The sequence below is a fragment of the Halichoerus grypus genome, chromosome 4, assembly GCF_964656455.1.
Source record: "Halichoerus grypus chromosome 4, mHalGry1.hap1.1, whole genome shotgun sequence".
Classification (NCBI taxonomy): domain Eukaryota; kingdom Metazoa; phylum Chordata; class Mammalia; order Carnivora; family Phocidae; genus Halichoerus; species Halichoerus grypus.
In genome coordinates, this window is record NC_135715.1 from 79,433,246 (window position 1) to 79,450,575 (window position 17,330).

General features: G+C 38.8%; 1 protein-coding gene across 7 annotated transcripts in view; it reads left to right on the plus strand.

Moving 5' to 3' along the window:
- The window catches only part of ZMYM5 (zinc finger MYM-type containing 5), a 35,370-nt gene that overhangs the window by 15,190 nt on the left and 2,850 nt on the right, over positions 1-17,330 (plus strand). For all 7 annotated transcript variants that reach the window (XM_078070604.1, XM_078070605.1, XM_078070606.1 and 4 more), the window contains 3 exons: positions 6,529-6,814; positions 7,846-8,005; positions 9,336-9,548. In XM_078070604.1, the coding sequence (XP_077926730.1) occupies positions 6,529-6,814; positions 7,846-8,005; positions 9,336-9,548 (659 nt within the window). The remainder of the gene's footprint in view (positions 1-6,528; positions 6,815-7,845; positions 8,006-9,335; positions 9,549-17,330) is intronic.

The window sequence follows — 17,330 nt, forward strand, 5'->3', positions numbered from 1 at the left end:
TGCCTTGTTGACTCTTTATCTCATTAGTTCATAAGTGTATTTTACATTTCTATATTTTCTCATAATGTGAAGTATCAGTAATTTTAAACTGTAACAGAGAAAAAGCACAAAATATCTCACTTGGCACTCATTCATCTAAATGGAGGCATTCTTGACTACCTACGTTTAAACTATTTTGTTTGATACATGGCAACAAATTTCTGTTATTTATGAAGTATGCATGAATTTACAACATTCCTGAGTTCCCTAAAATTCTGTCTTTGGGGACAAAAGTTACAGAACTATACCTTTAAATAATAATACTACTTAGTATGGAATTCTAAAAAGAATGTTTACCAAGTTGTCAGGTGAAAAGTGATGCTGAAGATATATTTGAAGCTTTCTTAAATGTTAAGTCAACTGTCAAAAGGACAGTCTGTCATTGTTGCTATTTTTCTCTAACTTCAATGTAGCATAGTAAAAGTTGTCTTAATTTTAGTATTGGCCCTAGGTTTTGTTTTTGCTTCTTTTTGCATTAGTAAAACTGACTAAATTCTACCAGACTTATAGAAGAAGATGGCACCAATTTTATTATTATTATTATTTTGTTACCTAGAGTGTCTTACTTTAGTTTCTAAGATTTTTTTATTTATTTGTCAGAGAGATAGAGAGCAAGCAGGGGGAGAAGCAGGTGCCCCGCTGAGCAGAGAGCCCGATGTGGGACTCGATCCCAAGACCCTGAGATCATGACCTGAGCCAAAGGCAGATGTTTAACCGACTGAGCCACCCAGGCGTACCTTACTTTAGTTTCTATGTGCTTTCTACTTCTATAAGTAGAAGGATTTCCTAAACAGAAAGAAGAAAAAAGAGCAAGATGAAGATTTCTGGAGTTGAGTTACAAATAAATCTAGGGCGTATAGGTTTAAATTTCATAATACAGAATTATGGCTCTGCATAAAATACACATAAAACTTTGCATTTTGTCCTATAAAAACAGGATTATGTCCATTAGAATGGACCTTTGAGTCATTTAATCCTTTCATTAACGTTTAGTGTTGACTTTTTCAACAAAAGGTCTTTCTACTCATCACAAATCTTCATATAAACAGCAAAAAACTCATCACAGAAAAAATACCTTTATGTAGAAATCGCTCTTGAGTCTGTTTTATTTTTATTGCATTACAGTCATTTCTGGCTATTATTCTGATTCTAAGACATTCTATTTCTGATAATAAAAGACTAGGTAATTCCAGTCCCTCTTGCAGAAAGTAATTGGGGAGGAGGGGCAAAATATATAAAATACGCATTGAAAGCATCACAGAGCTATAAATATAGTGGGAAAATGAAGGTCCTAAGATCTAAGAGAAGGAGCTTCAGAGAAGTAATCTGTTATTTGAAGCTGCTTTTCTCTTATGGGTGTGCAGTTCTAGAAAAAAAAACTGCAGAGAAAGGCTGTAAGAACTTTCAACAGATTCACAGGGGTCCACAAAGAGGGATACTGGTAGAAAAAACAAACCAACCCCCCCCAAAACACAGCTCTTCCAACCTCTGGCTTGGGATGCTGACATCCAGAGCCTCGATTTTTTTTTTTTTTTCTTTCTTTCAGTTTTTCATGTAAACACAATGAAAACCAAGCACGAACATGAGGAGACAAGGCCATATCACAGAAAATCAAGAGGAAAACAGACAATAGAAGTGAACCTACAAGGGATCCAGATAATAAGATTATCAGATGCAGATTTTAAGGAACTATATTTTTTAACTGCAGGTTGGGCATAGCCGAACAATATAAGTGAACTGGAAGAAATAAGAAAAATCCAGATTGAATCATAGAGAGTAACAGGGTAGAAAACCAGAAAAGAATGTAAGATACCTATGACAATTGACAAAAAGGACATGTATTTAATGTCCCAGGAGGAGGAAAGAAATGAGACAAAAGAGGTGCAATTGAGAATTTTCTGAAATGGAGAAAAAACATTAACCTACAAATTCAAGAACATTTACAAATCCCATGCAGGATAAATACTTAAGAAACCATTAAAAGACATGTACACAAACCATAGTCCAAATTTATAACAATTCAAATGTCCATCAACAGTAGGATGGATAAATAGTTCTAGCCACACAGTGGAATACTACTGCATGTGATGTGAATGAACCTTACAGACAAGATGTTGAGTTAAAGAAATCAGCCACAAAATTGTACATACTGTATGATTTTATGTATGTGAATTTCAAAATAAGAGAAAACTAATCTTTGAAGTCAGAATAGGGATGGCTTACAGGAAAGGAAGGAAATTATCGATTGAGAAAAGACAAAGAAGGCTTCTGGGATATTGGACTTTTTCTGTTTGTTTATGTGGGGGTGGTGGTCATGCAAATATTCATTGTAAAAAATTTAATTGAGCAGCGTGCCTGGGTGGCTCAGTCGGTTGAGAAATAAAACAGTTGTGCTGTTAACAAAGGAAACATTAGTTTTATTTATGTATGCACCAAAGCTAACGTGAAAAAGAAATTTCAGAATCTTGGGGCACCTGGCTGGCTTAGTTGGAAGAGATGCGACTCTTCATCTCAGGGTTGTGAGTTCGAACCCCATGTTAGGTGTAGATATTTAAAAATAAAATCTTGAGGGGCGCCTGGTGGCTCAGTCGTTAAGCGTCTGCCTTTGGCTCAGGTCCTGATTCTGGGTTCGAGTCCGGCATTGGGCTCCCTCCTCCGCAGGAAGTCTGCTTCTCCCTCTCCCACTCCCCTGCTTGTGTTCCCTCTCTCGCTGTCTCTCTGTCAAATAAATAAATAAAATCTTTAAAAAATAAATAAATAAAATCTTAAAAAAAAAGAAATTTCAGAATCTAATTATTGTCCTAAGCATATAGTTGATGTCTCACATTCCATAATTATATAACCATGCTACCTTTATGGATAAGTCCACAAAATTTAAAAGCCCAGTATTTTTGTTCAGGGTTTTTATTTCTCCCATATTTTTTTAAAGATTTTATTTATTTTTAGAGAGAGAACACGTGCAAATAGGGGGGCCGGGGTAGAGGGAGAGAGAGAATCTTTTTTTCTTTTAGATTTTATTTATTTGAGAGAGAGAATGGGAGGGGGAGAGAGAGAGTGAGCATGAGAGGGGGGAGGGTCAGAGGGAGAAGCAGACTCCCCGCTGAGCAGGGAGCCTGATGCGGGACTCGATCCCAGGACTCCAAGATCATGACATGAGCCGAAGGCAGTCGCTTAACCGACTGAGTCCCCCAGGCGTCCTTATTTCTCCCATATTAATGGTAATGACAAATCTTATAATTGTTGCTATTTTTTGTTTCTGTTATTTATTAAATCTAGTGTGGCATCTAGATGATATGTAAAAAAAGTGGTCCCAGAATACAACCTATGTTTGTCCTATAGATGAATATGTAATTTTTGTTTTCTTTGAAATGGTTCAGAAGTAGGAAAACTGAGCGGTAATGAAATTTCTGAGCACTAAGTGATGAAAAACTAATTATGATATATTCCATATTTGTCAGCATGTCATCCTGTGGAATGAAAGAATTGCTTTTGTTATTCTGTTTTATTTTTGCTTGTAAGATAGAGGTGTCTTGGGCGCCTGGGTGGCTCAATAGGTTAAGTGTCTGCCTTTGGCTCAGGTTATGGTCCCGGGGTCCTGAGATCAAGTCCTGCGTGGGGCTCCCTGCTCAGCAGGGAGTCTGCTTCTCTATCTGCCCCGCCCCCCAACTCGTGCATGTACTTGCTCTCTTGCAAAAAATAAATAAATAAAATCTTTTTTAAAAAATAAAGGTGTCTTGAAATAGGACAAAGAAAATTAGAAGCAGTAGGTAGGAATTTAGAAATGAAAATATAGTTGTCAGTGTTAATACTGTGAGAGGCCTTTGGGGCTGTGATAGGTGGAGGCGGCAATAGACCTCTTGCTAATGACAAAAGCTATTCTTTTTTAAGATTTATTTATTTATTTTAGAGAGCCAGTGCCTGACGGGGGGGAGGGGGAGAGAGAGAACCTTTAAGCAAACTCCCCGCTGAGCTCGAAACCTGACCTGGGGCTGGATCCTACCACCCATGAGATCATGACCTGAGGCGAAATCAAGAGTTGGACGCTCAACCCGACTTACCCACCCAGGCCCCCCTACAAAAGCTGTTTTTGAAGATAGTGATAGAATAATTCAGTACTCTGGGGCCTCAAAGCTTTCACCATCTTGCAAGAGTTAGAAATGTAGAACCTCAGGCCCCTAGAACTATTGATTTTGAATGAATGAATTTATATACATATATATGTAAATGCATTTTTAATGTATTTAGTGTAAATGTATTTTTTTTTTTTTTTAAGATTTTATTTATTTATTTGAGAGAGAGAGAATGAGAGACAGAGAGCATGAGAGGGAGGAGGGTCAGAGGGAGAAGCAGACTCCCTGCCGAGCAGGGAGCCCGATGTGGGACTCGATCCGGGGACTCCAGGATCATGACCTGAGCCGAAGGCAGTCGCTTAACCAACTGAGCCACCCAGGCGCCCCAGTGTAAATGTATTTTTAAGTAATCTCTACACCCATGATGGGGCTCGAGTTCACAAGCCTGAGATCAAAAGTCACATGCTCTACCAACTGAGACAGTCAGGCACCCCTAGAATCTCTGTTTAAACAAGATTCCCAAGTGATCTCATGCATGTTAAAGTTTGAGAAACATTGTTACCTGTATATTTTGACGCTAACAATAATATATGATGGAGGAGTCCCTGTGTGAAGTTAGGAAAGCTGAGTCTTCCCAGATTAACCCATCTCTTATATTAATGATTATGGAATAATATTTAGAAGGCTGGGAAGGAATTGTAGAAAGAGTTGCTTTTTTTAGTATATGTACTGCCGAAGCGAGCACAGAAAGAGTTGCTTTAAAAAGTGGAGTGGGGAGTGCCTGGGTGGCTCAGTTGGTTAGTCTGCCTTTGGCTGAGGCTATGATCCCAGGGTCCTGGGATTGAGCCCTACTTCAGACTCCCTGCTCAATGGGGAGTCTTCTTCTTTCTCTCCCTCTGCCCCCACCACTCCCACCCCCCGCTGGTGCTCTCTCTCTCAAATAAATAAAATCTTTTAAAAAAAAAGTGTTTTGGAGTGGTGCCTGAGTGTTACCTTAGTTGGTAGAGCATGCAGCTCTTGGTCTTGGGGTCATGAGTTCAAGTCCCACGTTGGAGCTTACTTAAAATGAACAAATAAAAAGTATTTTGGGGGCACCTGGGTGGGTCAGTCAGTTAAGAGCCTGCCTTTGGCTCAGGTCATGATCCCAGGGACATCCGGCTCCCCCTGCTCAGCGGGGAGTATGTTTCTTTCTCTGCCCGCTGCTTCTCCTGCTTGCGCGCGCGCTCGCTCGCTTTCTGTCAAATAAATAAAATCTTGGGGAAAAATATTTTGGAGGAAAGTATACTGATGTTCTTTTTCTTTTTAAGATTTTATTTATTTATTTATTTTAGAAATAGCTCAAGTGGCAAGAGGAGCAGAGGAAGAGGGACAAGCAGACTCCATGCTGAGCACAGAGGCTGACTGGGGGCTTGATCCCACGACCCTAAGACCATGACCTAAGCTGAAATCGAGTCGGAGGCTTAGCTGACTGAGCCACTCAGGCACCCCCTGATATTCTTCATATTACTTGAAATACACAGAATACGTGGATTGATTGTTTAAAGGGAATAGATAGATATGATAAAGCAAAAATCATAAAATAGTATAGAATCTATTTGTTGGGCATATGAGTGTTCACTGTAAAATTCTTTGACTTTTATATACTTTAAATTTTTCATAATAAAATATTAGGGAGGAAGATGAAAATGGGCTTCATATACCAGATTCTATAGTTATCTTTGATTTGCATATTTGCTTTACTTTATAATGTATTAATACTTTCCTCTTTAAGAAGATAAAGTGGCTAATATTTTTTTGCAAGTGCCCCATGTACCAAACATAGTGCTTTACTATATGCATTATCTCATTTAGTCTTCATAACACTCTGATGAGTTAGGTATCGTTGCCAGTTTGTAGCTGAGAAAACCAACAAAACACAATTTAATATACTTGTAAGCTTAGGAGATGCATTTTGAACCTGGGGTCTCTGACTTAAGAGATGATGATTACCGCATTACCTGATTCAAGGGTCACCATGTACATTTTTGGCACAATAGAGTATTGTTCACTGTGAATACAAAGTGGAGGGGCGCCTGGGTGGCTCAATCGGTTAAGCATCCGACTCTTGATTTCGGCTCAGGTCATGATCTCAAGGTCAAGAGATCGAGTGTGTCCCCCCCCTCCCCGCCCCCAATCAGGCTCCTCGCTGGTCTTGGAGCCTGCTTAAGATTCTCTCTCTCTAAAAAAAAGAATACAAAGTGGAGCATTTCCCTGGAATTGTGCAACAGGGCTACCTGGCCTTAACCACTTGCTTATGGGGCTGCGTCATTATTCTCTTAAACTTATGCAAAATGAAAATTTAATATATTTTTCTGATGTGAACTTTGAATTGTGAACATTGAAAAGTCCATGACTTTTTCTTGTGTGTTTTGTTTTTAAGATTCTTGGATCTCCCAGTCAGCATCATTTCCCCGTAATCAGAAACAGCCAGGGGTGGATTCTTTATCACCAGTGGTCTCCCTTCCTAAACAGATTTTCCAGTCTTCAGTCCAACAGCAACTTACAAAACCAGCTAAAATCACTTGTGCACACTGCAGAAAACCTTTACAGAAGGGACAGACAGCTTATCAACGAAAAGGATCAGCTCACCTCTTTTGTTCTACCACCTGCCTTTCTTCCTTCTCTCATAAGTGCACTCCAAAGAAACGCAACGTAATAAGTAAAAAGTAAGCCGTACTTTTCAACATGCTTGAATACTGGCAATATAGATATGTGTTGAATGTAATTGGAGAGCTGCATAGATTCATGAATACAGTTGTTGCAAAGGTATCTTCAAGGTTTTTGAGCTTGAGTTACCCTAGGGTGTATCAGAGCTATAGGTTCATTTGTACTGTCCTTATTTTTTTTTCTTTTTTTATTAACATATGATGTATTATTTGTTTCAGGGGTACAGATCTGTGATTCATCAGTCTTACACAATTCATAGCGCTCACCATAGCACATGCCCTCCCCAGTCTCCATCACCCAACCACCCCATCCCTCCCACCCCCCTCTGCTCAGCAACCCTCAGTTTGTTTCCTGAGATTGAGTCTCTTATGGTTTGTCTCCCTCTGTGGTTTCGTCTTGTTTCATTTTTTCCTCTCTTCCCCTATGATCCTCTGCCTTGTTTCTCAAATTCCACCATATCAGTGAGATCATATAATTGTCTTTCTCTGATTGACTTACTTCGCTTAACATAATACCCTCTACTTCCATCCACGTCATTGCAAATGGCAAGATTTCATTTTTTTGATGGCTGCACAATATTCCTGTGTGTGTGTATGTGTGTGTGTTTGTGTACACCACATCTTCTTTATCCATTCATCTTGTACTGTCCTTATTCTTGGCAAGAAATGGAATGTAGATATAGAGATAAATTGACCCTCTCCCTGCCACTGTCTTCGCCTCATCCCTTCCCCAGCTTTTACCTTAGGTCTTCCAAGTTGCTGCCACCCTTTTTGAATGCTTCAAAAAGTCACAATAACTTATGACAAGGTTCTTGTGCTATAAAATGTTTTTATCTCCAAATCATCTCTTGCCATATTAATTAGGAACTCTTGACAATGAAACCAAAAAAGTGGGTTTTGTTAGATCCAAAAATTATAGTTGATTCCTAGGATTAAATCATGAAAAAAACAAAAATGTTGTTTATTGTTCATATATTTGATTTTTATTAGAATGCAATATTCTTAAATGATGTCTGTCCCTTTTGTTTCAGAGATGTACCTACAAAAAGGGCTACTAACGTTCCTCAAGTTGAGTCAAGAGAATCCTCCCAAGAATTTTGTAGTACGTCTTTGCCTCCCTATGAAGACAACCAGAGTCTTAGAAAAAGAATTAATAAATCAAGATGTATAATCTGTAGTAAACTAACAGAGGTCTGGACTTTCATATCTTAGTTATTATCTAGGTTTTTTTGTTTTGTTTTTTTTCCTAAAGATTTTATTTATTTATTTGAGAGAGAATGAGAGAGAGAGAGAGCATGAGAGGGGGGAGGGTCAGAGGGAGAAGCAGACTCCCTGCTTAGCAGGGAGCCCGATGCGGGACTCGATCCCAGGACTCCAGGATCATGACCCGAGCTGAAGGCGGTCACTTAACCAACTGAGCCACCCAGGCGCCCAGTTATTATCTAGGTTAACAGGGATAATTTTAACTTTTCAGTGTTATTATATGCTCTGCCATCTACATAATACACATGTCCTGGATCTACACAATGAAGTTAAAGGGAATGATAAGGATATGTTCAAACTAACTCTCTTAGGAACAGATATCCCATTTGCATGCTATGGAAAGTACACGGCTATTTCCATGAAATTAGATATACTCCTAAACAAAGCAGTAGTTCTCTGGTGAATTTTGTTCTTACTAGCCACTCTAAATAAAAGTGTAGGTTCAGGATGCGAAGGATGCAACCAATCCTGGTACAAGAATATGTAGAACAAGTGGAGTTAAGTGTGCTGATACCCTCACATTTCTTAAGTGGTATTGCCATCTTTCCAGTTCCTCAAAGAAGAAACATTCATACAGGAAGTATGAATGCGGGACTCGATCCCAGGACTCCAGGATCATGACCCGAGCTGAAGGCGGTCACTTAACCAACTGAGCCACCCAGGCGCCCAGTTATTATCTAGGTTAACAGGGATTGTGTCACTTAACACAGTTCTTGGTGACTAAATTTGGTGTTTCCCAGAGCCTTGCAAATTGAAGATACAATTTTATCTCAGTTACCACAGAACTGAGCAAAGCACGAACCACCTTACTTGTGTATATACAGACACCATCCTGAATATGGTAGTATTATTCTTGTAGCCCCTCCCATAAATTTTCTAGGGCAGTGAAGTTTATAATACCAGAAATTCCCAATCCCTTTCTTTTAAGCAGGTCATATTAAAGTCTTCTAAACCAGTTCATTTCCTCTAGTTCTTAAGTGTCTCTGGGGAAGTTATTACTGATTTTATAGGTTTTTTGTTTTATGAATCTATGAATAAAATCAAAGAATGATTTTACAAAGAAATCAGAAATAAAAATGTAAGAGTAACAAAATGTGCTTATTAGTCTTTTCCCTGAATATTTCTTCCACAGAGAAATTACTAGAGGTTGGTTTTTGAGGGTGTGGGGGTTTTTTTGTGTGTGTTTTTTTTAAACTTTCTCATCACTTACTGTGCTAATCTGACTCATTTATTTAATAAATTCTGGCTTTTCTTTTAGATTCGCCATGAAGTCAGCGTTAATAATGTAATACATAAACTGTGCAGTAACCAGTGCTTTAATAAGTACAGGTTGGCCAATGGACTAATAATGAATTGCTGTGAACAGTGTGGAGAGTACTTGCCCGGTAAAAGTGCTGGAAACAATGTCCTGATCATTGAAGGTCAGCAGACAAGATTTTGCTGCCAAGGTTGTGTTAATGAATATAAACAGGTAATTCTTTTCAATGCATTTTAAATGATCAAGTATACAATAGCTTCTGCCTGTTAGCTTACAATAACCAGATTTATCTTAGAATCTCATTTAGTTCCGTTTGTGTCAATCTGTCATTGAGCTGTCCCATCTCAAATGAGTATTGAAATCACTTGCATATTCTTAGCTAATTTCCCTTCCTCTTCTATTTTTTAGAATAGTGTAGAGAACAGGTATTAACTTTTCTTAAATGTTTGGTAGAATTCATCTGTGAACTCAGTCCTGGACTTTTGTTTGTTTAGAGTTTTTTGATTACTGATTCAGTTTTGGAAGATTATGTTTCTAGGAATTTACCCATTTCTTCTAGGTTGTCCATATGTTGGCATATAATTTTTCATAATGTCCTCTTAGAATCTTTTGTGTTTCTGTAGTGTCATTATTTCTTCTCCATTTCTGATTTTATTTGGGTGTTCTTTTTTTCTTGATGAGTGGCTAATGGTTTATCAGTTACTCTGTTTTATCTTTTCAAATGGTTTTTTCTATTGTTTTTTTAATCTCTGAATTTATTTTTACTCTCTTGTTATTTTCTTCTTTCTACTGGCTTTGGACTTGCTTTGTTTTTTTCTAGCTCTTTTAGGTGTACAGTTAGATTGTTTGAGATTTGTTTTGCTTTTTAAAGTAGGCCTGTGTTGCTATAAACTTCCCTCTTAGAACTGCTTTTTGCTGTGTCCCAAAGATTTTGGACCTTCACATTTTCATTTTCATTTGTCTCCCTGTATTTTTTTTTATTTTCTCTCATTTCTTCATTGACCCATTCATTGATTGTTTAGTAGAATGTTTTTTAGCCTCCATGTGTTTGTTTTTTCCCATTTTTTTCTTATACTTGATTTGTAGTTTCACACTCTTGTTATCAATAAGGAAAGATGCTTGATATGATTTCAGTCTTAAATTTATTGAGACTTATTTTGTGGTCTAACATGTGATCTGTCCAAGCGAGTGTTCGGGGTGCACTTGAAAAGAATGTATTCTGCTGGTTTTGGATGGAATGTTCTGTATATACATACATACATATATACATATACATATACATACATATATATGTATATATACTTTTATATATATATATATATATATATATATATATATGTTTAGTCCATCTGGTCTAATGAGTCATTCAAAGCCACAGTTTTGTTGTTGTTGTTTTTTTAAGATTTTATTTATTTATTTGACAGAGAGACACAGCGAGAGAGGGAACACAAGCAGGGGGAGTGGGAGAGGGAGAAGCAGGCTCTCCGCCGAGCAGGGAGCCTGATGCGGGGCTCAATCCCAGGACCCTGGGATCATGACCTGAGCCGAAGGCAGACGCTTAACGACTGAGCCACCCAGGCGCCCAAAGCCACAGTTTTCTTGTTGATTTGCAGTCTAGATGATTTATCCATTGATGCAAGTGAGGTGTTAATGTCCCCTCTATTACTCTATTACTATCAGTTTCTCCTTTATGTCTGTTAACATTTGCTTTATGTATTTAGGTGCTCCTGTGTTTGGTGCATAGATATTTACAATTGTATGTCCTCTCTTGCTCTCTTCCTTTGTGGTTTGATGGATTTCTTTAATGTTATGCTTGGATTCCTTTCTCTTTATTTTTTGTGTATGACAGGTTTTTGGTTTGTGGTTACCATTGGGTTCATATATAACATCAAATGTGTATAGCAGTCTCTTAAGTTGATGGTTGCTTTATTTCAAGCGCATTCTGAAGGCACTACATTTTTACTACCCTTTCCACATTTTATGTATATGATGTCATATTTTATTTACATCCTTTTATTTTGTGTATTCCTAAACTAATTTTTGTAGATATAATAGATTTTACTACTTTTGTGTTTTAATCTCCATACTGGCTTCATAAGTGATTAATCTACTACCTTTACTATATATTACTATATATTTTACCTGTGAAATTTTTTCTTTTTATAATTTTCTGTGATTTATGGCCTTTTCTTTCCAGTCAAAGAATTCCCTTTAACATTTCTTATGGGGGCCTGGGTGGCTTAGTTAAGCCTCTGACTCTTGGTTTCAGCTGAGGTCGTGATCTCGTGATCTCAGGGTCCTGGGATCAAGTCCCGTGTCAGGCTGTGTGCTCAGCTAAGTCTGCTTCCCCTCTCTCTTTCTCTCCCTCTCCCCCGACACGTGCACACACACTCTCTAAAATAAATAAATAAATCTTTAAAAGAATTCCTGGAGTGCTTGGGTGGCTTAGTCAGTCCCTGCTCAGCAAGGAGTCTGCTTCTCCCTCTCCCTCTGCCCCTCCTCTCTGCTCATGTGCGCTCTCTCTCTCTCTCTCTCTCTCTCTATCTCTGTCTTGCTCTCTTTTTCTCAAATAAATAAAATCTTTAAAAAAAAAATCCCCTTTAGCATTTCTTGTAAGGCTGGTTTGGTGGTGATGAACTCCTTTAACTTTTGTCTGGGAAACTCTGTTTCTCCTATTCTGAATGATAATCTTGCTGGGTAAAGTATTCTTGGTGATAGGTTTCTTCTTTCAGCACTTTGAATATCTCATACCACTTTCTTTTGGTCTGCAAAGTTTCTGCTGAAAAATCAGCTGATAGCCTTCGGTTTCCCTTGTTTGTAACTATTTTCTCTTCTTTAAAAATTCTGTATTTATCATTACTTTTTGCCATTTTCATTATTATGTGTCTTGGCATGGACCTTCTTGTGTTCATCTTGTTAGGGGCTCTCTGTGCTTCCTAAACTTGTTTCCTTCCCCAGATTAGGGATGTTTTCAGCTATTACTTAATTGAAATGTTTCTTTCTGGCATCCTTATACTGCAGATGCTATTCTGCTTAATGATGTTGCAGAGTTCCCTTAACCTGTTCTCACTTTTTATTCTTTTTTCTTTTTGCTGTTTAGCTTGAATGATTGCCAATACTCTTCCATATTGCTGATCTGTTCTACTTCCTCTCATTTGCTGTTGATTCCCTCTATTTCAGTTACTGAATTCCTCAGCTCTGACTGGTTCTTTCTTGTATTTTCTGTGTCTTTGTTCAAGTTCTGATTCATCTACTCTTTTCTCAAGTCCAGTGAGTATCTTTATGATCATTACTTTGAATTCTTCCTCAGGCAAATTGCTTATCTCCATTTCATTTAGCTTTTTTATTGTAATTTTGTCCTGTTCTTTCATTTGGGCCATATTCCTCTGTGTTTGTTTCTCCATATTAAGAAAGTCACCTATATCTCCTGGTCTTGAAAATGGTGGCCTTATGTAGAAGTCCTGTGGTGCCCTATAACGCAGTCTTTCCTAGTCACCAGAACCAATTGCTCCAGGTGTGTCCCTTGTGTGGGGTGCTTGCGCCCTCCTATTGTAACTGAGCCACGATTGCCTTCAGTTCAGCCACTTATAATGACTCACTTTGTTTGCTGTGGGTGCAGTGGGCAGGGTTTGCTCCGGGTGCTGTTGAGGAACCTGTCATGGCTGCTGCAGGCAGCTATTGTGGTCTCATTGGTGGGTGGGGAAGCCGTCAGCCTAGCAGTCTGTAGTTAGCCTTTCTGACACAGCTATAGGTGCATCAAAGGGCAGGTCTTGCTCCCTGTGCAGCCAGCTAGGGTTCCCAGCTACAAGAACTGCACGCATGGTGTGTGGGCTTATTTCCCCCCACTTTCCCAGTGCGGGAATCACTTTGGAGTGGCGCCAGTCCCAGCTAAGGCTGCCAGGTTGGATGGGGCAGGGTACACAGTGCTAGCAAAGTAGATGGAGAGTGTTTGTGTTGGCTCTTGCAAGTGACCAGTTAGTTATATAGGCTGGGGGTGGGAGGGAATGGTACCCACTAGCACTTTTCTTAGAGTAATCTGCAGATCCTGCCCATTTGGCACACCTTCTAAAACAGGTCAATAAATCTTCATGTATACCTCAGGTGCTTTTAAAACTGCTACTTCTCTTCTGTGTCTCAGGTTGTTATTTAGTATGCTGGCACTTTAAGGGTGAGCACTCAGTTTCCTGTTGCCTTCCAGCTATCCCAGAGTTAAGCCCACTGATTTTTTTTTTTTTTTTTTTAAGGCAGAGGCGTTACTTTATTCAAGAAGAGATGAGCCAGACACAGACACAACATGGTAGGAATACAGGGGGTCAGGGTCAGGATATAGGAGCATACCCTCACTCTGTGGCCAGACACCCCAAGAGGGTGTAGTGAGGGGGGACAGGGCTGGTGCTGTCCCTATCACGAAGACCACCACAGCCCCCTCCCCTGGGAGGGACCTTTCCCAGCCTACTGAAGGGGGGGGGGTGCAAGGAAAGGGGCCTGGTCCTATAGTAGTTCATATAAGCGCCACTGGTTTTTAAAGCTTCTGGAGTTAAGCCCTGCTGGTTTTCAAAGCTACACATTACAGCAATTCATCTTCCCAGCGCAGATCCCCAGTGCCAGGAGTGTCCTGTGTGTGGTCTGAGCCTCTCTTCTCCATGCTTGTGGATGTCTCTCCTAGTTGTGGTTAGTTACACCAGGTATTTGGTTCTCAGGTACATCTTTTTTCAGTGTGGACTTTTCTCTATGATTATCCATGGAAGGTCTGTTCTGCCAGTCTTTAGGTCATTTTCAGTTAGTGTGTTAGGTATAGCTGTTTTCTTGTGTCCATGGATCAAGATGAGCTCAAGACCCTCCTACTCTGCTATCTTCCACCATTTGGTACCATATCATTTTAATGGGAAAAGTAAGAACTTTTTAACAAGTAGTGCTAGGATGGATTTTTGGTTATTTGGAAATAAATGAGCCTTGACCTCATTTTTTTTCCATACAAAAAAATTTATTCAATAAATGTAAAACCAGGAATGTTTTTAACCCCTATTTCATTGGATAAGGATTTAAGTGGTTAGTTTAAGGGAAGAGTAGCCCTGAAGTGTGCAAAGCTTATTAAACAGTAGAAGAAACAATAGGTGTCTATAGTTAACTTTTAAGTTTTTAAAAGGAAGGTTTATTTATGTTATCTTTATTATTTTCTTTATATATACCGTACCTCTTTTTTTTTTTTTTAAGATTTTATTTATTTAATGGAGAGAGAGCGAGTACAAGAGAGGGGAGCGGCAGGCAGAGGGAGAGGGAGAGGCAGGCTTCCCGCCAAGCAGGGAGACCGATGCGGGGCTGGATCCCAGGACCCTGGGATCATGACCTGAGCTGAAGGCAGACTCTTAACAACTGAGCCACCCAGGCGCCCCTACAAGTATTTTTTTTAAATGGATGATTTACTTGTAACTGCTTGGACCATGACTTTTTACTAAGTTAAAGGCAGTGAGCTCATAAACGGATATAATGCATATCATCTGAAGAGCATGAAACTTACACATAGATAACCCACTTTTTACTCCTAAATGAACACCAAAGGAAGTAAAAACAAGAAAATACACATAGTCAAAATGGGCAGCAATTATATATCCAGACTTTCTTGAATTACTATATTGTCTGCCACTCTGATCCCCAAAAGAAAGTCTCTCCATTCTACCATGTATATCTCAGTGATGCAAAATAGCTCATAAACAGTTGGCAGATACAAGAATGATATTTCCAGGGGCGCCTGGGTGGCTTAGTTGGTTGAGCGTCTGCCTTTGGCTCAGGTCCTGATCCCAGGACGGATTCCTGCATCAGGCTCCCTGCTCAGCGGGGAGCCTGCTTCTCCCTCTGCCCTTCCCCCCTGCTTGTGCACACTCTCTCTCTCTCTGTCAAATAAATAAAATCTTAAAAAAGAAAAATGGTATTTCCATATATTATAGAAGTTTTATAAATGTACCTCCCCCACCACCATCACATTAATGGTTAGTGTCAGGCCTTTTCACAGTAGAAAGTCTTAATAATATAAGAAGACTTTAAGGAAAAACTGAAATCTTGCAGTTAATGGTTTATCTGAGAAAAGCATACACCATAATTAAATGCAGAGATGGAATCTTGATCTTACCCAATGACCTAACCAGTGGTCATTTTTTTCCCCTAAGGACATTTGGCAACATCTAAATATTTTTCATTATCACAGTTGGGGTAGTGCTGTTGGCATCCACTGGTTAGGGGCGAGGGATGCTGGTAAACATCCTGCAATGCACAGGACAGTCCCTCACAATAAAGAATTATCTGGCCCAAGATGTCAATGGCGCCAAAGTTGAGAAATCCTACAACCAAAGGATAAATAGATGGCTGGATGATACACATGGTAAATACAATGAGAAGGAGGAAAACTAAATTTCTTTCTTCCTCATTGAAAAGCCAATTTGTGATGCCTAAAACTGGGAGGAAAAGCCAGTAAATAGCGATACAAACATGTTACTCTGAGATTTGGACATAAACACCAAATGAATCAGCTAATAGTGTTAAAAGTGATTAACTTCTGGGAAAGAAAAAATGGGTAAAGGTGGTTGTGGAGTGCTATTTGTTTTAATTAACCAGGTAAAACTAGTTGTTGCTTTATATTAAATGTATATTCAATTTTGATTGAGTAAAACCTTTACAATATGTTAAAGATACTGAAGTTCAGAGAAAGTGTCTTACCCAAAGTCACATAGCTAGATTTGACCTTACATCTAAAACCCTAGTTTGCTCTATTGAATCTGACATGAATATTTAATTATACATGTGCCTTATCTCCCTTAATAAGCTGTAGGTTCCCTGAGGCCAGGATCTATATCTGATTCAATTTAGTAATCTTCAGAATAAGTAGCCTTCTATGTGGGGTGACTTAACCATCTCACTGGGACACTTCTGAGAGTGAAATGAGATTCTGTCAATAAATATAGTGCTCTTCATCTTGATACCTTTCTTTCCAGTGGTTTTTTTGTTTTGTTTTGTTTTGTTTTCCCCTTCTGTTTTTTTAGAGGCTTTATAGTTAATTGGTGCCTGCCTCACCTGCTTTTTACTTAGCTTCAGTTTTCACCCAGGTCATCAGTAAAAATGTTGGTTGTGAGAGATGTAGTATTGCACTAGAGTATTTCTGAACTTCATTTTCAGAGAATCTCAGATGAATGTCCCTGGAAAGATGTCTGAAGACACACATAGGGAAAGATATAACCAGTTTAATCTTGGAACCTAGAATAGAAAGCAGAAAACCCATGAGCCTTTGGATCAGCCACCTTTGTCTTCTTCTTATCAGTTCTTGGTATTAGACCACATTCAGTAATTGTCAGATGATCACAGGTATCCTTGTTAGAGCTCATGCCCAGAATAATAGCTAACATGACTGTGGTGCCAGATACAGTTTTACATGTATTTTTGCATTTAATCATCTAAACAGTCTCCCTAGTTAGGTGCAGTCGATATCTTCATTTTATTGCCAAAGAAATTGAAGCTTCAGTGGTCAAGTAACTTGCCCAAGGTCATACAGTTGGGACATGGCCCATCCATTGAGAATTATGACTATAACAAGTTGAATACCTGTTCATTACCAGGAAACTCAGGAAGGAGAAACAAGTCTAAGCTTGGATTTGGTTATATAAAAAATAACACTAACTATAGTCATTGGCCTTTTGTTGGCTTTTTTGTATGCTTTTCAATACAGTTTCATCCAATCCCATAGTTTTAATTAGTAGATTTTGATAACTTCCAAAATATATCTGTAGATAATATTTCCCTTTTTTTGTTTTTTTTTAATTTTTTTTTTGTGTGTAGATATTTTTTCAATTTTAGACTAGTATATCCATTTGTAATCTCCATTTGAATGTTCCACAAATACCTCAAATTCCTTGTCTAAAACTGAAACTCCAAACCCGTTTTCGCTCTGTTTCCCGTATCCGTAAACGATCCCACCATTCAGTCAGATGCCCAGGCAGAAACTTAGGG